The sequence below is a fragment of the Hyalella azteca genome, unplaced genomic scaffold (assembly GCF_000764305.2).
Source record: "Hyalella azteca isolate HAZT.00-mixed unplaced genomic scaffold, Hazt_2.0.2 contig13236, whole genome shotgun sequence".
Taxonomy (NCBI): Eukaryota; Metazoa; Arthropoda; class Malacostraca; order Amphipoda; family Hyalellidae; genus Hyalella; species Hyalella azteca.
In genome coordinates this window covers 25,003-47,034 of record NW_025943165.1, presented here as the reverse complement: position 1 = coordinate 47,034, position 22,032 = coordinate 25,003, and the positions used below count along the sequence as shown (strand labels likewise).

Below are 22,032 nucleotides of genomic sequence, written 5' to 3'. Positions count from 1 at the left end.
CAGAGTTCAAATTAAAAATTTAATTGATGAATGAGCCTAGCAGACTTATGATTGATGGGCCTATAAATCAGCGTGCATTTTGTCATGTTACCAATAGATAACAAAAATGATCCAAATTCAGATGCAATTAATCACTAAATCATGACTCCTTTGCTCATGAATGGTTGCTGAGCAACTCAATACTCCTCCTTAACTGCATGTGTCTGTGAATATTACTCTCCAGCCTCAATGTCACTACGAGCATGCTTGACCTGCCTGAACTAATAACATGAGATCTGCCTAAACTTTATCAGGAAATTGCCCGAATTACCAGAAGACCAGCAAGAAATATATTCGAATTACTTGAAAGCCAATGAAAACATTTAGAAACTGCCTAAACACCCCCCCAAGAACATGGCTAACCTGAATGTGCTTGTCGCTCTTTCCCTCCCACGAGAGGCGTTCGTCAAACAGAGGTTCACCGTGTGTCCCTACGTAAAAGGGCTCCCAACTCTTAAACGAACCTTCACGCCTGCTCACTTTAAATACCGACAGCCCTGGCTTCACTGTGTCCACCCGCCACTCCTGCAAAATTATTAGATATGAAAAGTAGTTACTAAAGTGAACCTATCACAATAGCGTGCTTTCATCATAGGTTACTCATCATCTTATTATCTTATACTTATCATAGGTTACTCATCCTATTTCCAATCTTGACCATCAAAATTGGCCAATTAACCATTTATAAAACCTGGTCATTTAACCACAATGTTATTTGAATCTTGGCCATCAAAAACTTGAGCAGTCTTCCGATCAAGAACCTGACCATTTACCCACAAGAACCTGACCATTTACCCACAATCTTACCTCGATCTTGGCCATCAAAATTTTGTAAACGATCATTTACCCACGGTCGATCATGCACTTTTTTAACTGAGAACTCAACGCTTGTTTTGATGGAAGTTACTTCTTTGGAATGTATAATTTCTTACAGTGTAATCCTAAATCGGGTAAGCTGATAGAGTATTCTGCTAGTTGTATCACCAGCTCAATTCGTATGTTTATACAAAGCAAACACCTCTCTCTCACCAGTCATTTTTGGCACCCCTGACAAAGCGCGTTCGATCAGTTCCATGGAATGGGTGTTGGCTATTTAATATCCCGCGAGTAACACTTTATACTGGAACTTGAACTCGTCGGATGATTGAGGCCTCTACCAAGGCCTTTTCATCTTTCCAAAGTCGAAGCCAACCCGATTCAATACATGCAGGACCCTAAATCTGACATTCTGGCTCATATAGTGATGGCAGGTCCCTCCAGTGATGGTCAACTAAGTTTTTGAAAGAGTTCACAGATGTGGCCGAGACCACACTATCAGGCAGGTCGTTCCACGAGTCGACAATCCTGTGCGAAAGAAAGTTCCTCTCACGTTAAGTCGGTATTTGCTCTTATACAGCTTCATGGAGTGACCCATGAGTCGCGTTGTAGTGGCTTTAATGAACGTTGGGTGCTGAACGCTGTAGTACCCGTGCAGGTATTTGTAAACCTCAACTATGTCGCCGCGTAAGCGTCGGTGTTCCTGACAAGGTAGTTTCAGCGACCGCAGCCTCTCGGGGAAGGCTTGTCCCTAGTGATCCCAGGAGCTTCGTTGCCCGCCCTTGCACATCCTCAATATCCCTGCAAAGGGTTTTATGGTGTGCATGGCTGCCAAACACAATGTCCGTACTCCAGCAGTGAACGGACTAGACTTTTATACAGTTGTGCAAAGGTATGCTCAGTCAGATGGTCAAATGACCTGCCAACTACCTTGTTTGCTTTGGTTGTGCAATAGGCCACGTGCTCCTTGAAAACCAGGCTAGAGTTCAACATCACTCCCAAGTCCCTTTCCACCCCACTCTCCCTCAGTTCAAGCTGCTGTTCCTGTCCCTTGTTCATAAAATATTTTCTTTCTGATTTCTGTCTACCCAGCTTGACGCTACACTTCTCTGGGTGGAACTTCAGCAGCCATTTGTCAGACCAATCCTGAAGCCGGTGAAGCCGGTTCAAGTCTTCCTGAAGACACTCGGTGTCCTCTTTGGTATCAATTCTAGCAAATAGCTTAGTGTCGTCTGTAAACATGCGCACGTTCGTCTTGCTGCGGCAGGTCATTAATGTACACGACGAAGAGTATCAGACCAAGAACAGAGCCTTGAGGGATACCGCTGCAGACATCGGCTTCTTCCGACCTGTTTCCATTAACTACAACTGCTTGTTTTCTTCCAGATAAAAAGTCCCTCATCCACTCCAGCACCTTATCCCTCTGATCCCAAGTGCTGAAATCTTCGCCAGTAGCCGACGATGCGGAACAGAGTCGGATGCCTTCTGGTAATCCATGTAAATTACGTCAACCCTCCCGCCCTTGTCGACAGCCCTGGTCCAGATGTCCATAACATCGAGTAGCTGAGTGCTGCACGATCGACCTTAGTATCCTTAGTATTTGTTTGAGACGTAGCAGTCCCAAGCCACGATGGATCGCCGCCTCTGATTATCGTTCATCCGCCCTCATTTGGGCCACCCGATGCACGATGCTGTTGCTTGCTTCTCGCCGCTGGTAGTGTTGCAGGGGAGGTCGATCTAGGATTGTGTCCTGGAACACGTCCAGTTGTCTCTTGAAGGTCTCCAGGGTGAACTCCCCCTCTCTTAGATCCCTTGGTAGGGCGTTGAACAGTCTTGGCCCTGCCACGGAAAGTGATCCTTCCCGCAGGAGGGACTGAAATCTGACTGCGGATCTGTTACGTAGTGGGGAGATCTTGCACAGTCCCCCCCCTTCTCTCGTTGTGATATGTCTTAATCCTGAAAGTCTCGCTCTCGAAATTTGGCACCATTCCGGTTATCATTTTCCATGTGTACAGAATGACATATAACTCTCCCGTCTTCTCTGCAGTGAGTACAGGTTCAGTCGCTGTAACCTCTCCCAATAATTAAACTTCTCCATCCCTCTGATCCCTTGCGCCTAGTGTGAACGGGGTCCAGAGCTGGCAGCAGTATTCAAGGATAGGTATTACAAGGGCTCTGAAGAGTGTGATCATCGGTTTCGCTTCTCTCGTTCTGAACGTCCGCCAGATCCACACCATCTGTCGTCCACCTCTTGCGGTTATTGCCGGTATGTGATCACCAAAATTGACCTGATTGTTCATCAACACTCCTAGATCGCGAACGAGTCGCTTCTCTTCGATTTACTGGGACAAAACCATACTGACTTTCGCTAATCAGGTTATCACGCAACAGGTGTTGCAATATTTGTGACCTCACCAACTGCTCAATCACTTTACACATACTACAAGTGAGACTGACAGGTCTATAGTTGCTAGCCAATGCTCTGCTGCCCTTCTTCAAGACCGGTAAATCTGTTGCTTGCTTCCATTCGTTAGGTATTTTTCCGTCTACCAGTGAACGTGCAAATAAAAGTGAAACGGGTTCTGCTAGTTCTCTTGCCGCCGCCGCCAAAATGAGTGGGGGAAAACCATCAGAGCCCGGGGCCTTTCCTGCGTGTAGTCTGCTCAACAACCTGCAAACAGCATCCTCAATGATGTCAAAGTCCAATAACTAATCATCTAATTCATAGTCCGCTGTTTCAGGAATTGCCCGTCATCTTCTTTGGTAAACAGGCTCATGAAAAATTCACCGAAAATATCAGCCTTCTCCTGATATGAATCGGTTCTTGATCCGCCATCTTTCCTTAAGGCGGCCACGCCATTTCTTAACTTGGTTTTCGACTTGACGAAACTCCAACACGCCTTGGGATTTCTTTTTGCTTCATCCGCTACCCTCCTCTCCAGTTGCATTTGTGCTTTACGATATTCCTTCCTGGCTTTATTTTTCTCCTTTATGTACGCCAGGTAGTCGTGACCGTCCCTGGTCTCCTGTCACTTTCTAAACAACTTGAGCTTTCTCCTTACCGAGGCTAACACTCCCTTTGTCATCCAACTGTTTCTCTTGGATCCTTCTGCCCGTGTTGGAGTAGTAGAGCTAATTGCAAGATTTAGTCTTTCCCGGATTTTCTGCCAAGTTTCCTCGACCGACATGTCTCCCAGCTCCTCGCCAATTCACGCTCGCCAACTCTCTTCTGAGTGCACCGAGGTCCATTTTCTGATAAGGCGCTTAGTCTTGGGCCGTTGACGCCAGCCGCATGCCAGGGTCAGGATAAAAAAAACAATGATCACTTTTGCCTGGCCCACTAGTAGTAAAGATGTCCGATATCATGTCATCACGGTTTGTGAATATCAGATCTACTATGTTCTCTTTTTCTCGCTCTCTATATCTCGTTGGTTCCTTCTGATGTTGCAGTAAAAAGCAGTCCCTAACAGTCCTTAAAAATGACGTTGATATGTGTTGGGGTCCCGCCCGGCTTACCTCCCTCAACCAGTCAATCTCCGGAAAATTGAAGTCCCCCATTACCATCAGATGCGAAGCGCCTAGTCCAGAAATCTTCCTCACGAGTTCATTCAATTTCTCCGTGTTCTCCTGTGTAGAGTTAAGACTTCGATAGACAAGGTCTATCAACAGTTTGCTACCATCGTCCTGCTTACTCTCCACCAGGATGTATTCCTTGTATTTGCTATCAATGGCTTCGCAATGAGAAGGCCCCAACTCAGTCTTCACATACAAAGCCACTCCTCTTCCTTCGCTGCTCAAGTTAGGAAACAACTCAAATCGATCCAACGCCAGCTCACACTCTTCAGCAAATCTACTGTTCTTAGGATTAACCTCGACTATTCCAACAACGACGGGCCTGTGAATGCCGATCATCGCTTGCATCTCGTTTCGCTGGTTCATCAGTTGATCAGCATTCGTATACATGTATTATAGTTGCCAGTAGATTTTTCTTTTCTTTCACCTGAATCACGCTTAAAATTCGGCTCCTTCCCCTTGTTACATCCATTTACAGTTGAACTATTTTTCAGTGTTAGCGGTCCTATTTGGCGTCCCCTTGTGGGTACCTGCTAACATTCTCTATTTTGCCTCAGCGAAGGATCCTGTTGGCTTACTGGTCCCCGAATTTTGTGACTCCTGCCTCCGCCTCCTCAGTACCTCAAATAGTGCCGCTTCATCTACTCTCTCCTTGGGTGTGAGATCCCTGCGCATACCCAATCTAGTGAGGACAAGATCTCCGTTTTCTCCCTGCTCGCCAGCCCTTCCAGCTGCCTTTTTTGCTCTTAAAGCTGCAACCACCTCATTCCTACTTACTTCTGAATTGAAAGTTAGGCACAACGGTCGTACCTTCTCATCTCCCCCTGAATAAACTCCCAGTCGCCTTAGATCAATAGGGGTCTTCTGCTCCAACTCGATTGCCTTCAGCAGCTGTCCCACTCTTTTCTCATCTTCCTTCCTTCTGTCATTCATTGTTTTCTCTTTGTCCTCACCAAGACCGAAAACGAGGACATTTGTTTTCCTCCTTCCCCTGTCTTCCATTTCTGCTGGTTCCTCCTTTGTTGTAGCCCTGATCAAGCTTGCCACCTCATTCCGCTGTCCAGACGCGTTGCCAGTCGCGTGTACAACGAAATTTCTTTTACAGTCTCTATCATTGCAGGTGTAAACTTTCCGCTCGCCATCTCTTCCATCCTGCTATTACCTGGGCCACCCGGCTCTCCACCTCTGCAACTTTACCTGACAGCTTCTGCACTTCGGACTCCAGCTAGATAAGGCTTCTAAGAAACTTAGACGCCGGCTTATTACATTGCTTGGAGCAGAAATAGTGGAACAGTGGGTCAGTTTTTCCAGTATCATCACAAATTAAGTTATAGGCTTGGTCATCGATTTGCTCACAGCTACAGTGGTACCATACAAGGCAGATTTCACGTTGGAGCGCCTTATTTTTCACTAGAACTCTCAGTGAGCAAATTTCGCATTTGATCGTTCCAGGCGGAATGTCGCTTTTTCCCTGCCCCCTCCTTGCACCACTCCCTCCCTCACCACCAGCTACAATATCCGCCATCTTCCCCACCTCCAAAGCTATTCACTGATACTTATTGGATTCAGAATTACACTTCAGAGCAGGCTGAATATAACAAAAATTGAAAAACACCGATGAAGTCGGAGAATACCGGAATTGTGCTGAATAACCTGTCACTCCGCCCAGAAGCTCCCGATGAGGCGAGGAGGAAAGTACGGCAAATTCCACCCAGCACCCGATTAAATTCTACCCAGGGATTGGGGTAAAGATTTTACCCAAGGAATGGGAGAAAATTCCCACTCAGGGATTGGTAATGCTTGCTTGGAATGGTAATGCTTGCTTCAGAGTTTCAAAATTTTTCACATTTAGCAATTGGTCGCGATCAGATTACGTGAAATGGACAGCCACAGACGAGAACCAGCGACGCACAACCTCACTCCACCACGGCAGTAAAACGTGGTAAAGGGAACAGTGAAAATTCAGCGGTGCTCATGCTCATTGCGAGACATTGCCTCCTCGGAGAACGGTGGCATCAGATTCTCCCCTCTCGTACAAAGAAGTTACAGCGTTCTTCTGTGAATATTTGAGAAAAAAAGTGATGGCGGATATAATTACTGTGGAAAAAAATATGCTTAGAAAAGCATGGTCTGAACTGATACAAGTTGTAACAATGATCGATTATGCATTAAGAGACGTTTAATCATATCAAACAGTGAAAAATATTACCGAAAAAGATAGAATAAAGATCCAAAAAAATCTTCGTCAATACGTTACACAAATTTCCGTGTGTTGATGAAAAGCAGAATTCAAACACCAAAGGAAATAAATGATTGTCTAAAAAGACAAATATTTAATAATGAAAATTACCATCGTATTCATACTCTTGCTCCTGTGTGTGATGATTATGATGAAATTTTCAGCTATTTGGTGGGATCTAAACATGCAATAAAATCACAGCAAAAAGCTCCTCTTGTAGATCAAATGCTTTTTGGATATTTCCTACACCTTTTGTGCGAAAAACACTTTAACGAATATGTGTGTGGAAGGAAAAGATCTACCTTTAACAAGTGTTAGATGACCATATAGGCATCAGCATATCCTAAGCAAATCGACTTCGGCTGATTGGCAAACTCGGATGTCGGTTTCAAAAACTTACATACTCAACCCACTCTCTCCATCAACTTCTCATAACGCAAATGGAGATAACTGATTTATTCAAACATCACCCCCATCTTGCGAATGAGTGGAAATCGTAAGCCATCATAGCTTGAGCACTGTGAGCGCACTTGCGTACGGCGCTTGCATAACCAATTATTTCACTATTATTTGCGCGCAGTGATAGCATCCGGCTGCACTGCTCCTGCCCACGGTCAGCTCAAACCCACGATCCATGACCACTGATTACCAGACGTCGCATCTTCATCACAGTAAAGGTAAACCAAAAGGTAATTCCAAAAGGTAAACAGGAATCACAAATTTAAGCATCGAGTCACCACCCACATTCAGTATAAAGTTAAATCACAAATAACGTATTTTATTATCAATCCCCATTTATCAAGATCAATTCAAAAATTTTTTCAATGTATTTTTTACTTTTGCTATATAAAATGCGAGTTGATAAATCCTCTTATGTAAGTCATGCCTTTCACATTTAATGTGAAAAATATGGATAATGTTTAAAGTAAAATGAAGGCAAGTATTGTCAGCATGAATCATTGTGAAGTTTGTAACACAGTTGTCCGAGAGTAGGTCGCGGAAACAAGTCCTCATGTGTTTACCATCAGACCTAGTTAGCTATTGAGTCCACGGTGTCACTGAGACCTTGCCATGCAGCATATTTGTCACAAAGACACGTGATAAATCACGTGATCAAGACCTTAGTAGTGAGCGGAAGCGAAGCTTATATAAGGTCTAGCAACTTTAAGTGTCCCCCCTAGTAGCTGATAAGCACTCCGCGTTGTAGCGTGTCGGTAGAGTTCTCCGAACTTACGGTCGACGTCGTAGCTTATTCCTTTGTATCACAACTCTGTATAACCACCCCGCATACAAGATACGCTATCTGGCCTGATGTGTCTTAGTTGCAGCTGAGTGGTGCAGTTGTGAGAGACTCTGTCTCTCGCACCCAGCGCCCGGGTTCGAGTCCAACTGAGGACAAGTTCTACCGGGTAACTCAGCTCATGGTCAACTCAGCTATTCATCCAACTCTGGTTGATAAATGAGTACCTGGCTTGTCCAGGGTGCTGTGTAATGCAACCAAATGGTTCTGGCGGGTCAGCGAGCCAGTGATGGTCGTGAAACTACCAGTGGCACCGAGTGCCCGGAAAAACTGACCTATCACCCCCCCTCCCTAGTCGCCACTGCCAGGAGGGGCTATTACAACAACATCAACATGTGTCTTAATTATCCCTCGCTACCTTAGTCACGAAACCCAATCTTCAGGTAGAGCTTAATATAATGGGTTCAATGTCATGAGTGCGACCTCGGACACAGGTAGTTAAAAATCTAAAGAAACATATAGAAACTCAGAAGCATCGTAACGACATCATGCCACTGCCAGCCGCAGGCATGATGCCCCCTATACATGGGTTACAAATTGGTATTGTAAAAAAAATTATAGATGATCCTCAAAAAAGTAATCGCCTCTGGGTTCAATTACCTTTGATCCAAAAAGACGCCAAATCTGGTATTTGGTGTCGTTTGGCTTCATTTTATGCCAGCAACCAATCCAATTTTACCAATCCAACCAATTTTATGCCAGCAAGCAATAAACAATTCAATCATATCAAATGACTAATACAAAGACAGAATGCGTAATATGGAATCGCGAAGTTCAATATCTAAAAAGGCATGAGCAAAAAACAAACGCACATAGAAAACGTCTAAATAATAGTATATTAGCCACTTCTCTCTATTATTGTAATCTTTCATTTAGAAGTAGACGATATCGGAGTACATGAAGTACATGAAGATGAGCATTTTAGAAATAAATTTGGATGTTGGCACGGTGAAATTAAGAAAGCTGTTAATGATAAATGCCCAGAACATATGTATCATGATACAAGAACGATCGATCCGAAGTTATTTCTCAAGAATATAAGATCTGAAGTTATTCAAGTAATGAAGCAGTCAAAATTCGACAACATTATAGTTGAATTTACAAGTCTAGTCTTATAAATTCAAATTAGGTAGTGAGAAAATCTATACTACCGCTTGTTTTAATTCAAACTGGTATATAGAATTTTCAATGATTCACATAAATTTACATATAATTAAAGGACTATATGATAATCTGATGCATAGATAATCTGATAATCTGATGATGATCATAATCATCAAAAAATTTTGAAATATCTAGAAGCAGAAATAAAACGTATGTATGAACTATTAAATCAATATCCAAGAGAAATGTTCTTATCAGGTGAAAAATATCACGAATGCAGAAAAGCTACAGCAGGCGCAATTTTAAAATTAGAAATCCTAATTTTATTCCAGTGTTTTTGCATAACTTATCAAATTATTATTCACATCTGTTTAATAAAGAACTAGGTAAAATAAATGCTATGCAAGAAACAGATCAAAAATACCCAAGTTTCAAACAGACAATCAAAGCCGGGATGTATATATATAAAAAACTGGGAGAGAGCGAGACATAACAAGAGATTCAAGATTATTAGAAACTTTCGGAGTCGTGTCTCCACGTTGTATACATTATCAAAAAATTTTCCACAGCATGTGGAATTGAAAAGATATTTCTCTAATAATGAACAGTTTAAATTGAATAACTAAATAAATTAAACAGTGTAATGAATTTTAGTTTTAGAAATTTTGTAGCAGATGTTCTGGCAACATCAACCATGCAAAGTATTGGAGGACTTGTCTTACGATTTGGCCATTCGTTTATCCTTACTGAAGACAGCCGCTTGTGTTCTTGCTAGTGGTAAGCGTCTAGGTTCTCTGAATTGTAATAGAATAACTGAGAATATGTTTAGAATATTGTGTACTTATCTAGTTATTAGTGTTTAATTAATCTAATGAAATGCGTGTTTATATGTAGGAGAACTTCCCTCCTCTGTTCTACTCTAATAAGCTTGGACCAAGCCTAATGACCCAAACACCCAATTGGAAGTTGTCGTCAATGAATCAATAAACCCGTCTGTTCTAACATAACATAACATAGTGATGTCGGCGCTGAAGTGTAGGCCTGATGTGGCCTGTCGCCGATTCTTTTCATTTTCGTGCCTTGTTCATAGATCTAAACTCGTGTCACCGGATCTTTTCATGACTGACGATAGTTTGAAGTAGCTACTAGACTTCCACCGGGTTCGATAAGGAGCTAGGCATTTCAAATCTGAACATATATATGATATATTTTTCCATAGCTTTATCTAGTCTGTTCTTGAACGCGTTCATACTTGGAGCGCCAACGATATCATTGGGGAGGCTGTTCCAAATGTCGGTGATTCGAAGCGAGAAGAAATTTTGTCGCGTGGAGAAGTTGCAGCGCAATTTTTTTAGCTTATAACCGTGGCCCCTGGTGTTGGTTCTTGTTTCAAATTCTCGTAACCCTTCAGGGACCTTGTATAGACCATGAGTATACTTGTATACTTCAATGAGGTCCCCACGTCTAGGAAGAGGTAGGCGCGAGAACAAAGGCTTATTGTCCCGCGTGGGCCAGGGCGTGGGCGTTACCCTCGCGCGGCAACCCTCACTGACTCTACAAGTCCGCGTTATTTAAAAATGAAAACACTTTCACTTGTTTGGCTTGTTCATTCTATTTGCACTCACTTTTACTGACTTCACTGAACTGAACTGAAATTCGGATTATTCTCTGGCACGGATCATAAAAAAAAATCGAAAAGAGTTCCGAAAACGGCACAGTAAAAAGATTAAAAATTTAGAAATTTGGGTCCACGAGCACGAGCGTCCGCTCTCGACCACGGTTTAACGGAGACTGTCCACGGTTTAACGGAGTTGCCGTCAATGAATCAATAAACCCGTCTGTTCTAACCTGAACAAATAGAAATATTACAATGGTGGCCAGCATGGTTGTGGAATACTTAGATGAAGAGCTCAGTGTTACTGTGTTATGACTGTTACAGTGGGGAGATAAACTTGAAAGTCGTCATCTAATTTCAGTTCGAGGAAAAGGAACAAAGTTTTGAGCAATGGAGGAGTCAATGTTTATTCGTGACGGAAAGGAATTAGTTCTCAGTGACAGTGCCTTGTTGAAGTACGTGACTGAGCGGGTGAAGAGGGAGGAGGAGCGAATGAGGAGGGAAGAAGAGCGTCTAGAAAAGGAAGAGCGGCGAAGGAGAAGAGGCTGATCGAGAAGAAATACTGCTTGCACGAGAAGAAAAGAGAACACGAACTGCGTAAGGCGGAACTCGAGATGGAGAGGACGCGAATTGGGGACGCAGTATAGACCCCTACATAGCCCTTGCCCACAATTCAATATCTATTCCTTTCCGCTCGTAATCACGCTAGAGGGCATATTAGCCTGTGTGATTAAGTGCCTAAAGCCATAGGTGTCATTTCCTCTCCTGGATATGAATCAATCAGCCAGATAACATCATGCAAGCCACCGAAGCAACAGTCGTGGGCAAATAGCCAAACTGTTGCGTGCTTGTATTAAACACAGCCTGGCCTGTTCGCGGCTTTTGAAAATAAGCGCCCGACATAACCGCCGTTGCGTCACAGCCCCTGCTTCATGGCGCTCTACTCCACAGGCAAAAGCGCAAACCGCCGTCCCTATAACGCCATGCCCCGGCTCTCCCCCTTAGCAGCCAGCAGAAGGCTTTTCTCGTTGCCCGATCAGTAATGCGCCTGGCGCGATGGAGGGATCTAACCTAACATAACCTAACCTGGCGCACAACTGATCAGCAATTGAAGAAAGCCTTATGCCTGCGAAGGGGGAGAGCCGGGGCATGGCGTTATAAGGACGGCGGTTTGCGCTTCTGCCCGTGGAGTGCGGCGGGATTACGCCAGTCCTGCAAATAGCAAAGCAGGTTTACGGTGATCCGGCGTGGTCTGCGGCCAGTAAGGCTTACGGCGTGTGTAAGAAGTGATAGTATGGGGTAAAATTTTGTGGAGTAGGACCTGTTGACAATTGACTATTTGATTCATCAGGCTGTGGAGTGAGGTATAATGGTTGCTTAAAGTTGGTGTGGGGAGATGACTCAGTTACCTACAGTTTCTTGGGGTTATTGCATTATAGGGTAGGCGTTGGCGCCAGGGCTTGTTTACGAGCTAAATTTGTGGTGTAGGGCTGCACTCCCGCGAATTGAAGCAAGCGTGCCGAACCAGATCTCAGGAAATTCGAGAACCGACATTAAATTGAATCCTTTCAAGGAAGGAGAGGATGTAGCAGTGTTTTTGAGAACGTTTGAGAGAGTTAAGGAGGCCAATGGCTGGTCGGAAAGTGTTGCTATTCCTGCATTAATGAACGGTTTTGCCAATACTAAGGTTGGGGTGTTTTGGATACATTGCCACCTGGGTTACCATATGTTGAGGTAAGAGACCTGATTGTGCAGAGTTTTGGCTTCACTATATACGATTGCCAGCGGCGATTTCATGGTGCTCGTCAAGCAGAGGAATCATTTTCTCAGTACATTTTGTATCTCAAAGAAAATCTTTTAAAAAATGCAGACTCTTGCCAATATCGACGGTAATTTTGAAAAGTTACAAGAATTAGTGATTAAAGATCAATTGTTGCATTGTGTAGATAAAGGTCTCAGAGAATTTTTGAAGGAGAGAAATATCTTTCAGATTGCCTTAGAATAGATGAAGTCATTAAAATTGCTGACAATTATCAGGCTATTCACGGTAAGCAATCGAGCAAGTTGAAGATGAGTTTTTCAAATGCAGCTTTGACTGACCATTCTTCTGGTGAGCGTTATTCAGCTAAATCGTGTTTAGGACGTGGGAACAGAGCAGCAGAGCTCAAGGGTGGTGTTCATGCCGTTAAATGTTATAAATGTGGAGGACCGGGAAATTTTGCTAAGAACTGTTGGTCGAAACAGTGGGGATCGTCTTCAGATCAGAAGAAGAAAGATCCAACTGTGAATGTCAATTTTGCGATGAACAATAGTGTAAATTTCAGTGGTAATCTGCCACTTGTTCTGGGAACTTGCAATGGCCGAGATGTTAAAGTTTTGAGGGATACGGGATTAACAGCAGTTCTAGTAAGTTCTGATTTGATTGATCCGAGATCGGTTCTGGAAAATGAATCTGTGTGTCTCAAGTTTGCCGATGGAAGCAAGATGATGGCAAATAGAGCTCTCATTGATCTCGATTGTGTATTTTTTTCGGGCCGTACTTATGCCATTTGTGTACCTAAATTACCATTTGATGTAGTTGTAGGTAATGTTAAAGGAGCATCATGTGCATGTACTTCCAATGTATCAGCTGATGGTATTTCTAACAGTTTAAGTGTATCGGGCGAAAATGTTGCTTGTTACGTTCAGACGAGACATCAAACTCGCGCTGACGAACAACTTGAGGTGGTTCCGACTCGAGCCAGTCGACCAATACACATAGACATGAACACATTAACAACGGCTGAAAATGTGCAAATGCAGAAATCCGATCCCAAGCTGAAGATGTGTTTTCGTAAAGCTTTAGAAGATTCTACTGCTTTTCCCAAATTTAAAGTGCGTAACTATGTGTTAATGAGATTAAGCTTACGGAGCAGGCAAGCTAAAGATGTTGTTGAGCAAATTGTATTGCCATCATGCCTCATTACGAAAGTTATGACGTTGGCCCATGATACTGTCATGTCCGGTCATTTAGGAATTCGTGAAACGCTGTTGCGTGTGATGCAGCATTTCTATTGGCCAGGTGTGTATGAGGATGTGTCAAGATTTTGTAGATCGTGTGGCGTATGTCAGCGAAACTCTATTGGTAAGCCTTCCAAAGTGCCTTAAATTAATTTACCTGTTGTAGGCACGCCTTTTTAAAGAGTCGCGATAGATTTAATTGGACCATTGACCAAGTCGAGAAAAGGCAACCGGTTTGCATTAGTTTCCATTGATCTTGCTACGAAGCACCCTAATGCAGATCCTCTCAAGCGGATCGACAGCGATACTATTGCAGAGGCTCTACTCGAAATTACTCTAGAGTGGGACTTCCGAAAGAGATACTCCATGACCAAGGGACCCAGATCATGTCAGCAGTTATGCGGAAATTTAATCAGTTGCTTCAAATCAAGAGTATCCACACAATGACTTACAATCCACGGTGCAATGGGTCCTGTGAGAATTTTAACAAATCATTAATACAGATGTTGAAAAAAATTACTGAAGAACAGCCCGAAGATTGGGACCGTTATTTGCAGCCATTATTATTCGCTTACAGAGAAGTTCCACAGTTGTCGACCGATTTTGCACCGTTTGAACTCTTGTTTGGGCACGAAGTGAGAGGACCATTATTTTTGATCAAGGAAAAATTTTGTGTAATTCGACGGATGAAGAATAGCTTTTCGTGACGTCTTATGTGATGCAGATGAGGCAAAGAGTGAAGGAGTTCATGAAACTAGCCAACAACAATGAGCAAAGAAGAAAGAGAAGTTCTATTATGACCGAACGTGTCGCAAGCGAAATTTTAAAGTTGGTGATGAAGTGTTGCTGCTGCTACCAATGTCAACCAGTAAACTCCAAACTGAGTGGAAAGGTCCGTTTCTTGCTGTGAGAAGACTCAAGAAAGTGGACTACGTCATAAGAGTTGGATCGAATGAGCGTACTTACCACATAAATATGCTCAAGCCATTCAGAACTCGAGAAGTACCGAGCCAGGTGGAAAAAGTGGAGGTCAGTCAATTAGCTGACACGACAGTTGGATGGGAACCTAACATATCTAATGAATTGACAGTGGAACAGAAGGCACAGATTCAAATCCTTCTAGACAAAGAGAAAGCTGTGTTTAGTTCAGTTCCTGTACAAATTGTTGGACTAAAATATCGTATTTCTGTAGATACAGAGAAGCCGATAAGGCCACTTCCTTATAGGGTGCCGTTTCATCTCAAAGCTCAATTCAAGAAGAGTTTGAGAAATGTCAACGCCAGGGCATCATAAGAAAATCAACCAGTGAGTGGGCGTCTCCGATGGGGTTGGTGCGCAATGCTGATTATTACGGCTCGAAAAGACATTACGGCTCGCTATAGACTTCCGGAAACTTAATCCACATGTTAACGTCGACAACTATTCGATGCCAGAGCGAGAGGCCGTCATTGAAAAACTCAGCGAAGCAAAATTTGTCTTAATTAGATTTAACGAAAGCGTACTTCCAAATACCATTGGAAGAGAGTTCTAAGCAGTTCACATCATTTGTTACAGAGTTCGGACAATTTGAATTTAATTGTGTACCTTTTGGAATTAGATTTGCTAGTGGTCTGTGTAACCGTGTGTTGAAAGAAATATTAAGAGACCGTTCAAAATTTGTAAGTAGTTTCGTAGATGACTTAGTTATTTTCAGTAGAGATTTTAAATCTCATTTGGTTCATGTCCAGAGTGTTTTGCGAAAGCTAAAAGCTGCAGGAATAATGTTAAATATTGCAAAATGCGATTTTGGACAGACAAAGGTGAAAATTTTGGGTTTCATCGTGGGCAATGGTGAAATAAAGCCAGATCCTGCTAAGGTGGAAGCTGTCAGGAAATTCCCGAAGCCAGTTAGGAAAAAGGAATTGAATAAAAAAAATTAAATTGAAATTGAAAATTAAATTGAAATGATACCTAGTGGGGCAACGGGCCCATGCGTGTCACGGGGCAAAGCGCCCATGGTGAATTGTCTTATGTTATCCATCATTAGATTTGTCTCAATGACCTTTTCAAAACTATGGCTAGCTTTTTGAATTACATATTACACTTCATTTTGCATGATTTTCTGATTTGCCGCCTCAAGGTAGCAGGTTTAGTTTCTAGTTATGTGTATTTATGACCCCTTATCGAGTTATTGACTCTTGCCTTGCCAAAAGTTGATTTTAGTCAACACCAATGAGCCAAAAGTTGATGAGTTTTTATGGTGTTGGCTGAAATCACTATTAGGGACGAATTCTCTGCGCAAAATATCTGGATTATGGACGCAACTGGAACGAAGTTTCTTTCTGATCAACTAATAATTTTTCTAGTCAAGGATACTTTTTTCTCATGTCAAGGACGAATTTTTTATCGCAAGGATATTTTTCAAGTCAAGGATATATATTTTTATGTCAATGAAATATTTTATTTCGCGTTACTGATAGGTTTTTTAAGCCACGAGTATATTTTTTTCAAGTTAAGGATATGATTTTTTGAGTTGTTAAAAAATGTATGAATGTCATATTTTTTATTACATTTTCTTATTTTTAACTGTAAAGTGTTGTTTTTATCATTTTTAAACGAAAACTATGCAATTGTGGTAAACGGACCAAGGGTGGGCGCCTTGCTCCAAGCCCATGAGCCCATTGCCCCAGGGGTGGGGCTATAGTATAGTATAGTATCTTCGACATTGAAGAATAGGCCTGTCGACGATTTTTGTACTTTTCTTGACTAGACTGGTCTTTTGATCAAATATTTTCAACGGACGGCAGATTTAAAATCGCTTCTAGGTTTCAGTTGTTCCGTAGGATACGAGGCATTTTAAGACTAAACATATGCTCCTGCATGGCCTTGTCTAATCTGTTCTTGAACGCGTTCATACTCGGAGCGTCAACAATATCTTCAGAGAGGATGTTCCAAATGTCGGTGACTCGAAACAAGAAGAAATGTGTCGCGTGGATAAGTTGCACCGCAGTATTTTTAGTTAGTTTATAGCTGTGGCCCCTGGTGTTGGTTCTTGTTTCAAATTCTAGTAATCCTTCTGTGACCTTGTACAAACCATGAGTATACTTGTATACTTCAATGAGGTCACCACGCAGGCGACGATAAAGAAGACTAGGAAGCTTCATAATCTTCAATCTTAATTCATAAGACTTGCCCTTTAAGCCTGGAATTATCATTGGCTTGCTGCACGTTTTTGAACACTCTCAACTAAATTTTTGTATTTTTCAAGTCTCGGTGACCACACAACGTTTCCAAAACTCCAGGTTCGGGCGCACGACATAGGTGAACAACAGCATCATCGTTTCTATATCTAGGTACTCGTAGGAGCGTCTGATCAGCCCAAACAGGTTATTGGATTTATTAACTTGCGTATCAATATGCCTAGAAAATTTTAGCTCCTTGTCGATCCAAACTCCAAGATCTTTTTCCACGCAAGACTTCTCAATCATAACCCTCTCGTTGCAACCGTGTCTTCTCATGCTGTAAGCTTGCTGTTCATTGTTCTTACCGAGGTGCAGTACTTTACACTTATCAGCATTGAAACACAGCTGCCGCGCATCAGCCCAGTTAACTAAACTATCAAGATCATTTTGCAGTTGCATTTTCTTTGACGCAACCTTAACTGTATTATAAACTTTTGTCATCGGCATACATGGAGCACACGCTTGACACTACTTCTGGTAGATCGTTTATAAACTCGACAAACAAAACAGGCCCAAGAACGCTTCCTTGCGGTACGCCACTGCGCACAGTTACCCAGTCTGATACGGTTCCGTTAATGCTGACACGTTGTCTTCTGCCTACTTGGAAATTCCAGATCCATGGGAGTACATTTCCCTCTATTCCCAAAGAATTCACTTGACGTAATAGTCGCTCATGCGGAACACTATCAAATGCCTTGGCAAAATCGAGGTACAGTGCATCCACTGGCTACCTTTCGTCCAGTAGGCGAGTCCAATCATTCAAGGTAGACAGGAGATTAGTGATGCATGATCTGCCAGCAATAAAGCCATGCTGACAGTCTGATAGAAGATGGTTAACAGTCAAGTGATCGATAATCCTATCCCTCATAACCGATTCCATCACCTTACACACAACACTAGTGAAACTTACAGGACGGTAGTTACCGGGGTTACTTCTGTATCGCGTTGGCTTCTTTCCAGTCGGCCGGCAAAGTCCCTTCGATCAAGGTTTTTCGAAAGAATACTGTTAAAGGGCCTGCCAGGACGGTTGCTAATTCGTTGAGCAATCTATTGTGGAAACCGTCTGATCTAGATGACTTGTTGGGATTCAGGGAGACCAAGCGCTTAAGAACCTCCTCTTAATGTATCTCAAAATTAGTTAACTTCGAGCCCACTGCATGGTCGCTCCTCAATAGCTGGAATACTGTTCAAGTCCTCATCTGTGAAGACGTTGCTAAAGAACTGATTTAGAACATTGGCCTTGCCCTCCTCAGAAGATATCTTCCGTTGATCTACATTCAAATCAGCAATACCGTCCCTTGTCTTACACTTCAAACTAGCATACAAGAAGAAGGCTTTCGGGTTCTTTTTAGAGTTTTTTGGCAACGTCTTTTTCAAAATTTTTGAATTCGGTGCGACAAGCTTTCTTAGCTTGATTTCGAGCTCTTGCATACAAGTTATACTCAGCATCGCTACGAGTTCGTAAATAACGCTTGTAGGCTTCCTTCTTTGCCTTTAGCTTTGCTTTGACCGTATTGTTCATCCACTGTGTTTTTCTGACTCCACCGAGCTTTATCTTAGGTACACACGCATCAACTGCAGACATAACTATGTTCTTGATGAATGACCAAGACTCCGCCACATTCATCTCCATAATACAGTCCGAGATGTTAGTTGCACTCACTGGTTCACGAAGTTTAACATAGTCGCCTTTCCCAAAGTTGAAACGTTCACGCTTCCGAGGCGTCTTTTCTGTATAGCACTTGATACTGAAAAACAATGACTGGTGGTGACTTTTGCCAACGGAGCCTCGTGGCGAAGCTCTTCTACCATTGATTCTTCACAAGTAAACACTAGATCTAGGGTATTTGTAGTCTGATTACCTCTAAAATGGGTTGGCTTTGTGATGTGCTGGTATTAAAATGAGTCTCTCGCAGACTCCATGAACAAGGATGAAGGTGATTCTCATCCCTTGGAGAGGATTCATGTGCCCATTCTACTTCTAGATGGCTAAAGTCATCAACTATTAACGTATGCGACCTGCTGAAAGTCATGCTTGGGAGAAGACTGTTCCGTACTTTATCATTATCAGAGGAACTGTTAGGTGATCTATTCAGGACACCTATTAGGAGGCTATCCCTACTTTTAGAGAAAGCTCACACCACACTGATTCTCTAGCTGATTGGTGCTCTGCTGATAACTTAACTTGTTGGGCCCATAAAAGGTTCTAACCCACATAGCTACACCTCTACTACACTGCTCTTCGTTTAAATTATGAAAGCAATGAAAACCTGGCAAATGAAATTCAACTGGTAAAATTTTCCCCCCGTGATTTTTAGGAAGCGTCTCTGTAATACAAACAATGTCTATACACTCGTTTCCGATCACAGTTAACAGTTTATTTCTTTTGTTTAAAACGGAATCAGTGTTGGTGTAGAAACATGTCAAAACTTTTTGTGCACTTCCATCTTGATGTATGAGTAAACTTTTTACCTTATTTACAGAACTGGATTTATATACATGATTTCCACTATTTAATTGTCCTCCATCTCCCCTGACTGTCGGCGAGCGGACGGAGTCCTCGTGAGATCTTGAATGTTGTTGACATGATTTTCCGTGCTGCGTCTTTTTCGCTCCTGCCATTTTTTGCGGAAATCCGCCCTCTCTAAAGAGGTGGAATCCATCTTCACAAAAAAAAAAAAACAGATTTTTAAATTCAACAGTTTCTCCTAATTTTTTCGCTGCTTTCAGCACGCTCCAAACCTGGTCCGGATCCTTCACAGTCACCAAAAGAGGTCTACAGGCGTTAACAGCAGCATTCTTGGAGCGCAACCTCTTGTACGATGCAATATCAACCGGTGTGCTTAGTGCTTTACTACAACAGTCTGCCATATACTTGTTGTCGGCCACCACTCGTTCGTTCGTCTCACATGCCGTGCTTTCGGGTATGCCGAACCAAACAAGGTTACACTTCCTACGTTCTCTGTCTGTTAATTCGCGGGAGTTTTCGCTAGCAATTTCGGCTATGACAACGTTGTGTTTCTTTAAATCCATCTTTTCCAAATTTTCTGTATTTTTCGTTGAGCTCTCTCTTCGATCAGCTGTTTGCGCAACGAGCTCAGTTCATTACTCAAAGAGCCATCTAAATTACTCAACGTGCTCATCTCTTTCCGATAATGATTTTCATTTCGGCTCGAAATGCTGCGAACAGAGCGAACCACTTCTCTTCCATCTGCTTCTCGCTTTTCCTGGCACTGAGAGTCGGTTTCTCGCAGTCGCTACAGAACCAGTGAAACGACTCTGTTTTTTTGTAGGAAAGAATATTCTTCAGAGCTCAGCTTCGCGCAACTAATGCAAATGAAATCCTCACAGTGTTCACAGATGACCACCTGATCTTCTCTCAACGAGGTCTCTTCGCACAACTTGCAAGCATCTTCAACTACGCATTGCGATCTTCTGTTCGATTTATTCGGTGCATTTTTCGAAGAACCGCATTCCTTCTTAACAATCTTGTTTACTTTCTTCCCAGCCATCGAAATATCTTCTTTCTTAATTGTTTATTGATTTCTGGGTTCCTTCACTGAGATTTAGCTAGGGTCTCTCACAGCAATAAATCCCCGGAAACAATAAATTACCGGAAACAAGCCTATTTAGCACAACCGCCCGCTGGTAGTAAAGTTCCGGAAGTCCAGCACAGCCGCCCGACGGTAATAAAGTTCCGGAAGTACAGCACAACCACCCGACGGTAATAAAGTTACGGAAGCGATTCAAAGCAGGAAACAAATCGGTCAGGCTCCTGGAGCGACTACACAGCACGTCTGATCTCCACCGCGTCTCAATCTGAACTCGGCATTCATGTATGATGAGATTGAACATCACAACTCGGCATTCATTGCCGAGATCAATCTGAACTCGGCAATGGGCACATTTGACACTTTTTACAAATTAGTGTTTCATTAAAAATTGAAAGATTCTATAGGCGTCTAATTCACATCATACATTCCTCATTAGTTGTACCTTTAAACAAAACAAAGAACCACCTCGTATCAATTAAAATTTCATACAAAATTTAGTTTAAAAAGGGGGTGGGCGCGTGCCCTATGTTGCCCTATCCATACGATTACATAGATACGTACCTGTGATAAAATGAATTGAATTAGTTTACCATCGAGGGAAGAATTCTTTAACAAATTAAATGTAAAACATGTATCAGATAAAGAATATGAGCATGCTAAAGAGGTTTGGGATGTATTCGAATGCAAAACATTCGACGACTATCATAATCTCTATCTCAAAGTTGATAACTTGTTATTGAGTGAAGGATTTGAAAACTTCTGAAATAACTGTTTGAAAACATGTGAATTAGATCTAGCTAACTATTTCACAGCTCCGGGCCTATCCTTTGATGCTCGAATAAAGATTACAGAATTAGACTTCCTAAACGATCCTTATTTGATACTCTCCATTGAGAAAGGTGTTGGAGGTGGTGTTTCAATGATATATACAAGGTATGCTATAAAAAATAACCAATATATTCCCGAAAGTTATGATCCCAAAAACTGAGTAGTTAGATATCATACATGGACGCAAATAATTTATATGGATGGGCAATGTCACAGAGCCTACCAACAGGAAACTTTAGATGGTTGACAAAAAATGAACAACCATTCGAAGATACTGAAGGCTACATTCTAGAAGTTGACTTTAGCTATCCAAAAAAACTGATAACAATCATAATTACCAATGGCTCGTGAATACCACTAGCTCCTGAAAATATTCAAATATGCAAGCAATACTTTTGCAGTTAAATATTGCACTGGAGTAAAATATGACTAGCCTATATCAATGTATTAGTATAGTATAGTAGTATAGTATAATATTTTCGGCATTAAATAAATAGGCCTGGATAGGCCTGTCGCCGATTCTTGTACTTTTCTTGACTATACTGGCCTTACGGACGATAGATTTAAAATCGCTTCTAGATATCAGATGTTCCGTAGGGTACGAGGCATTTTAAGACTGAACATATGCTCATGCATGGCCTTGTCTAGTCTGTTCTTGAACGCGTTCATACTCGGAGCGTCAACAATATCTTCAGGGAGGCTGTTCCACATGTCAGTGACTCGAAGCGAGAAGAAATGTTATC

The 22,032-nt window shown here is 42.3% G+C and overlaps 1 protein-coding gene across 1 annotated transcript in view; it reads right to left on the bottom strand.

Annotated features, from left to right (window-relative positions):
* Positions 1-402: 402 nt before the first annotated feature.
* The window catches only part of LOC108670864 (beta-1,4-glucuronyltransferase 1-like), a gene marked incomplete at its 3' end in the record, with an annotated part of 33,511 nt that continues 11,881 nt past the window's right edge, over positions 403-22,032 (bottom strand). The window contains exon 5 of the mRNA XM_018158354.2: positions 403-564. Within this exon, the coding sequence (XP_018013843.2) occupies positions 403-564 (162 nt within the window). The remainder of the gene's footprint in view (positions 565-22,032) is intronic.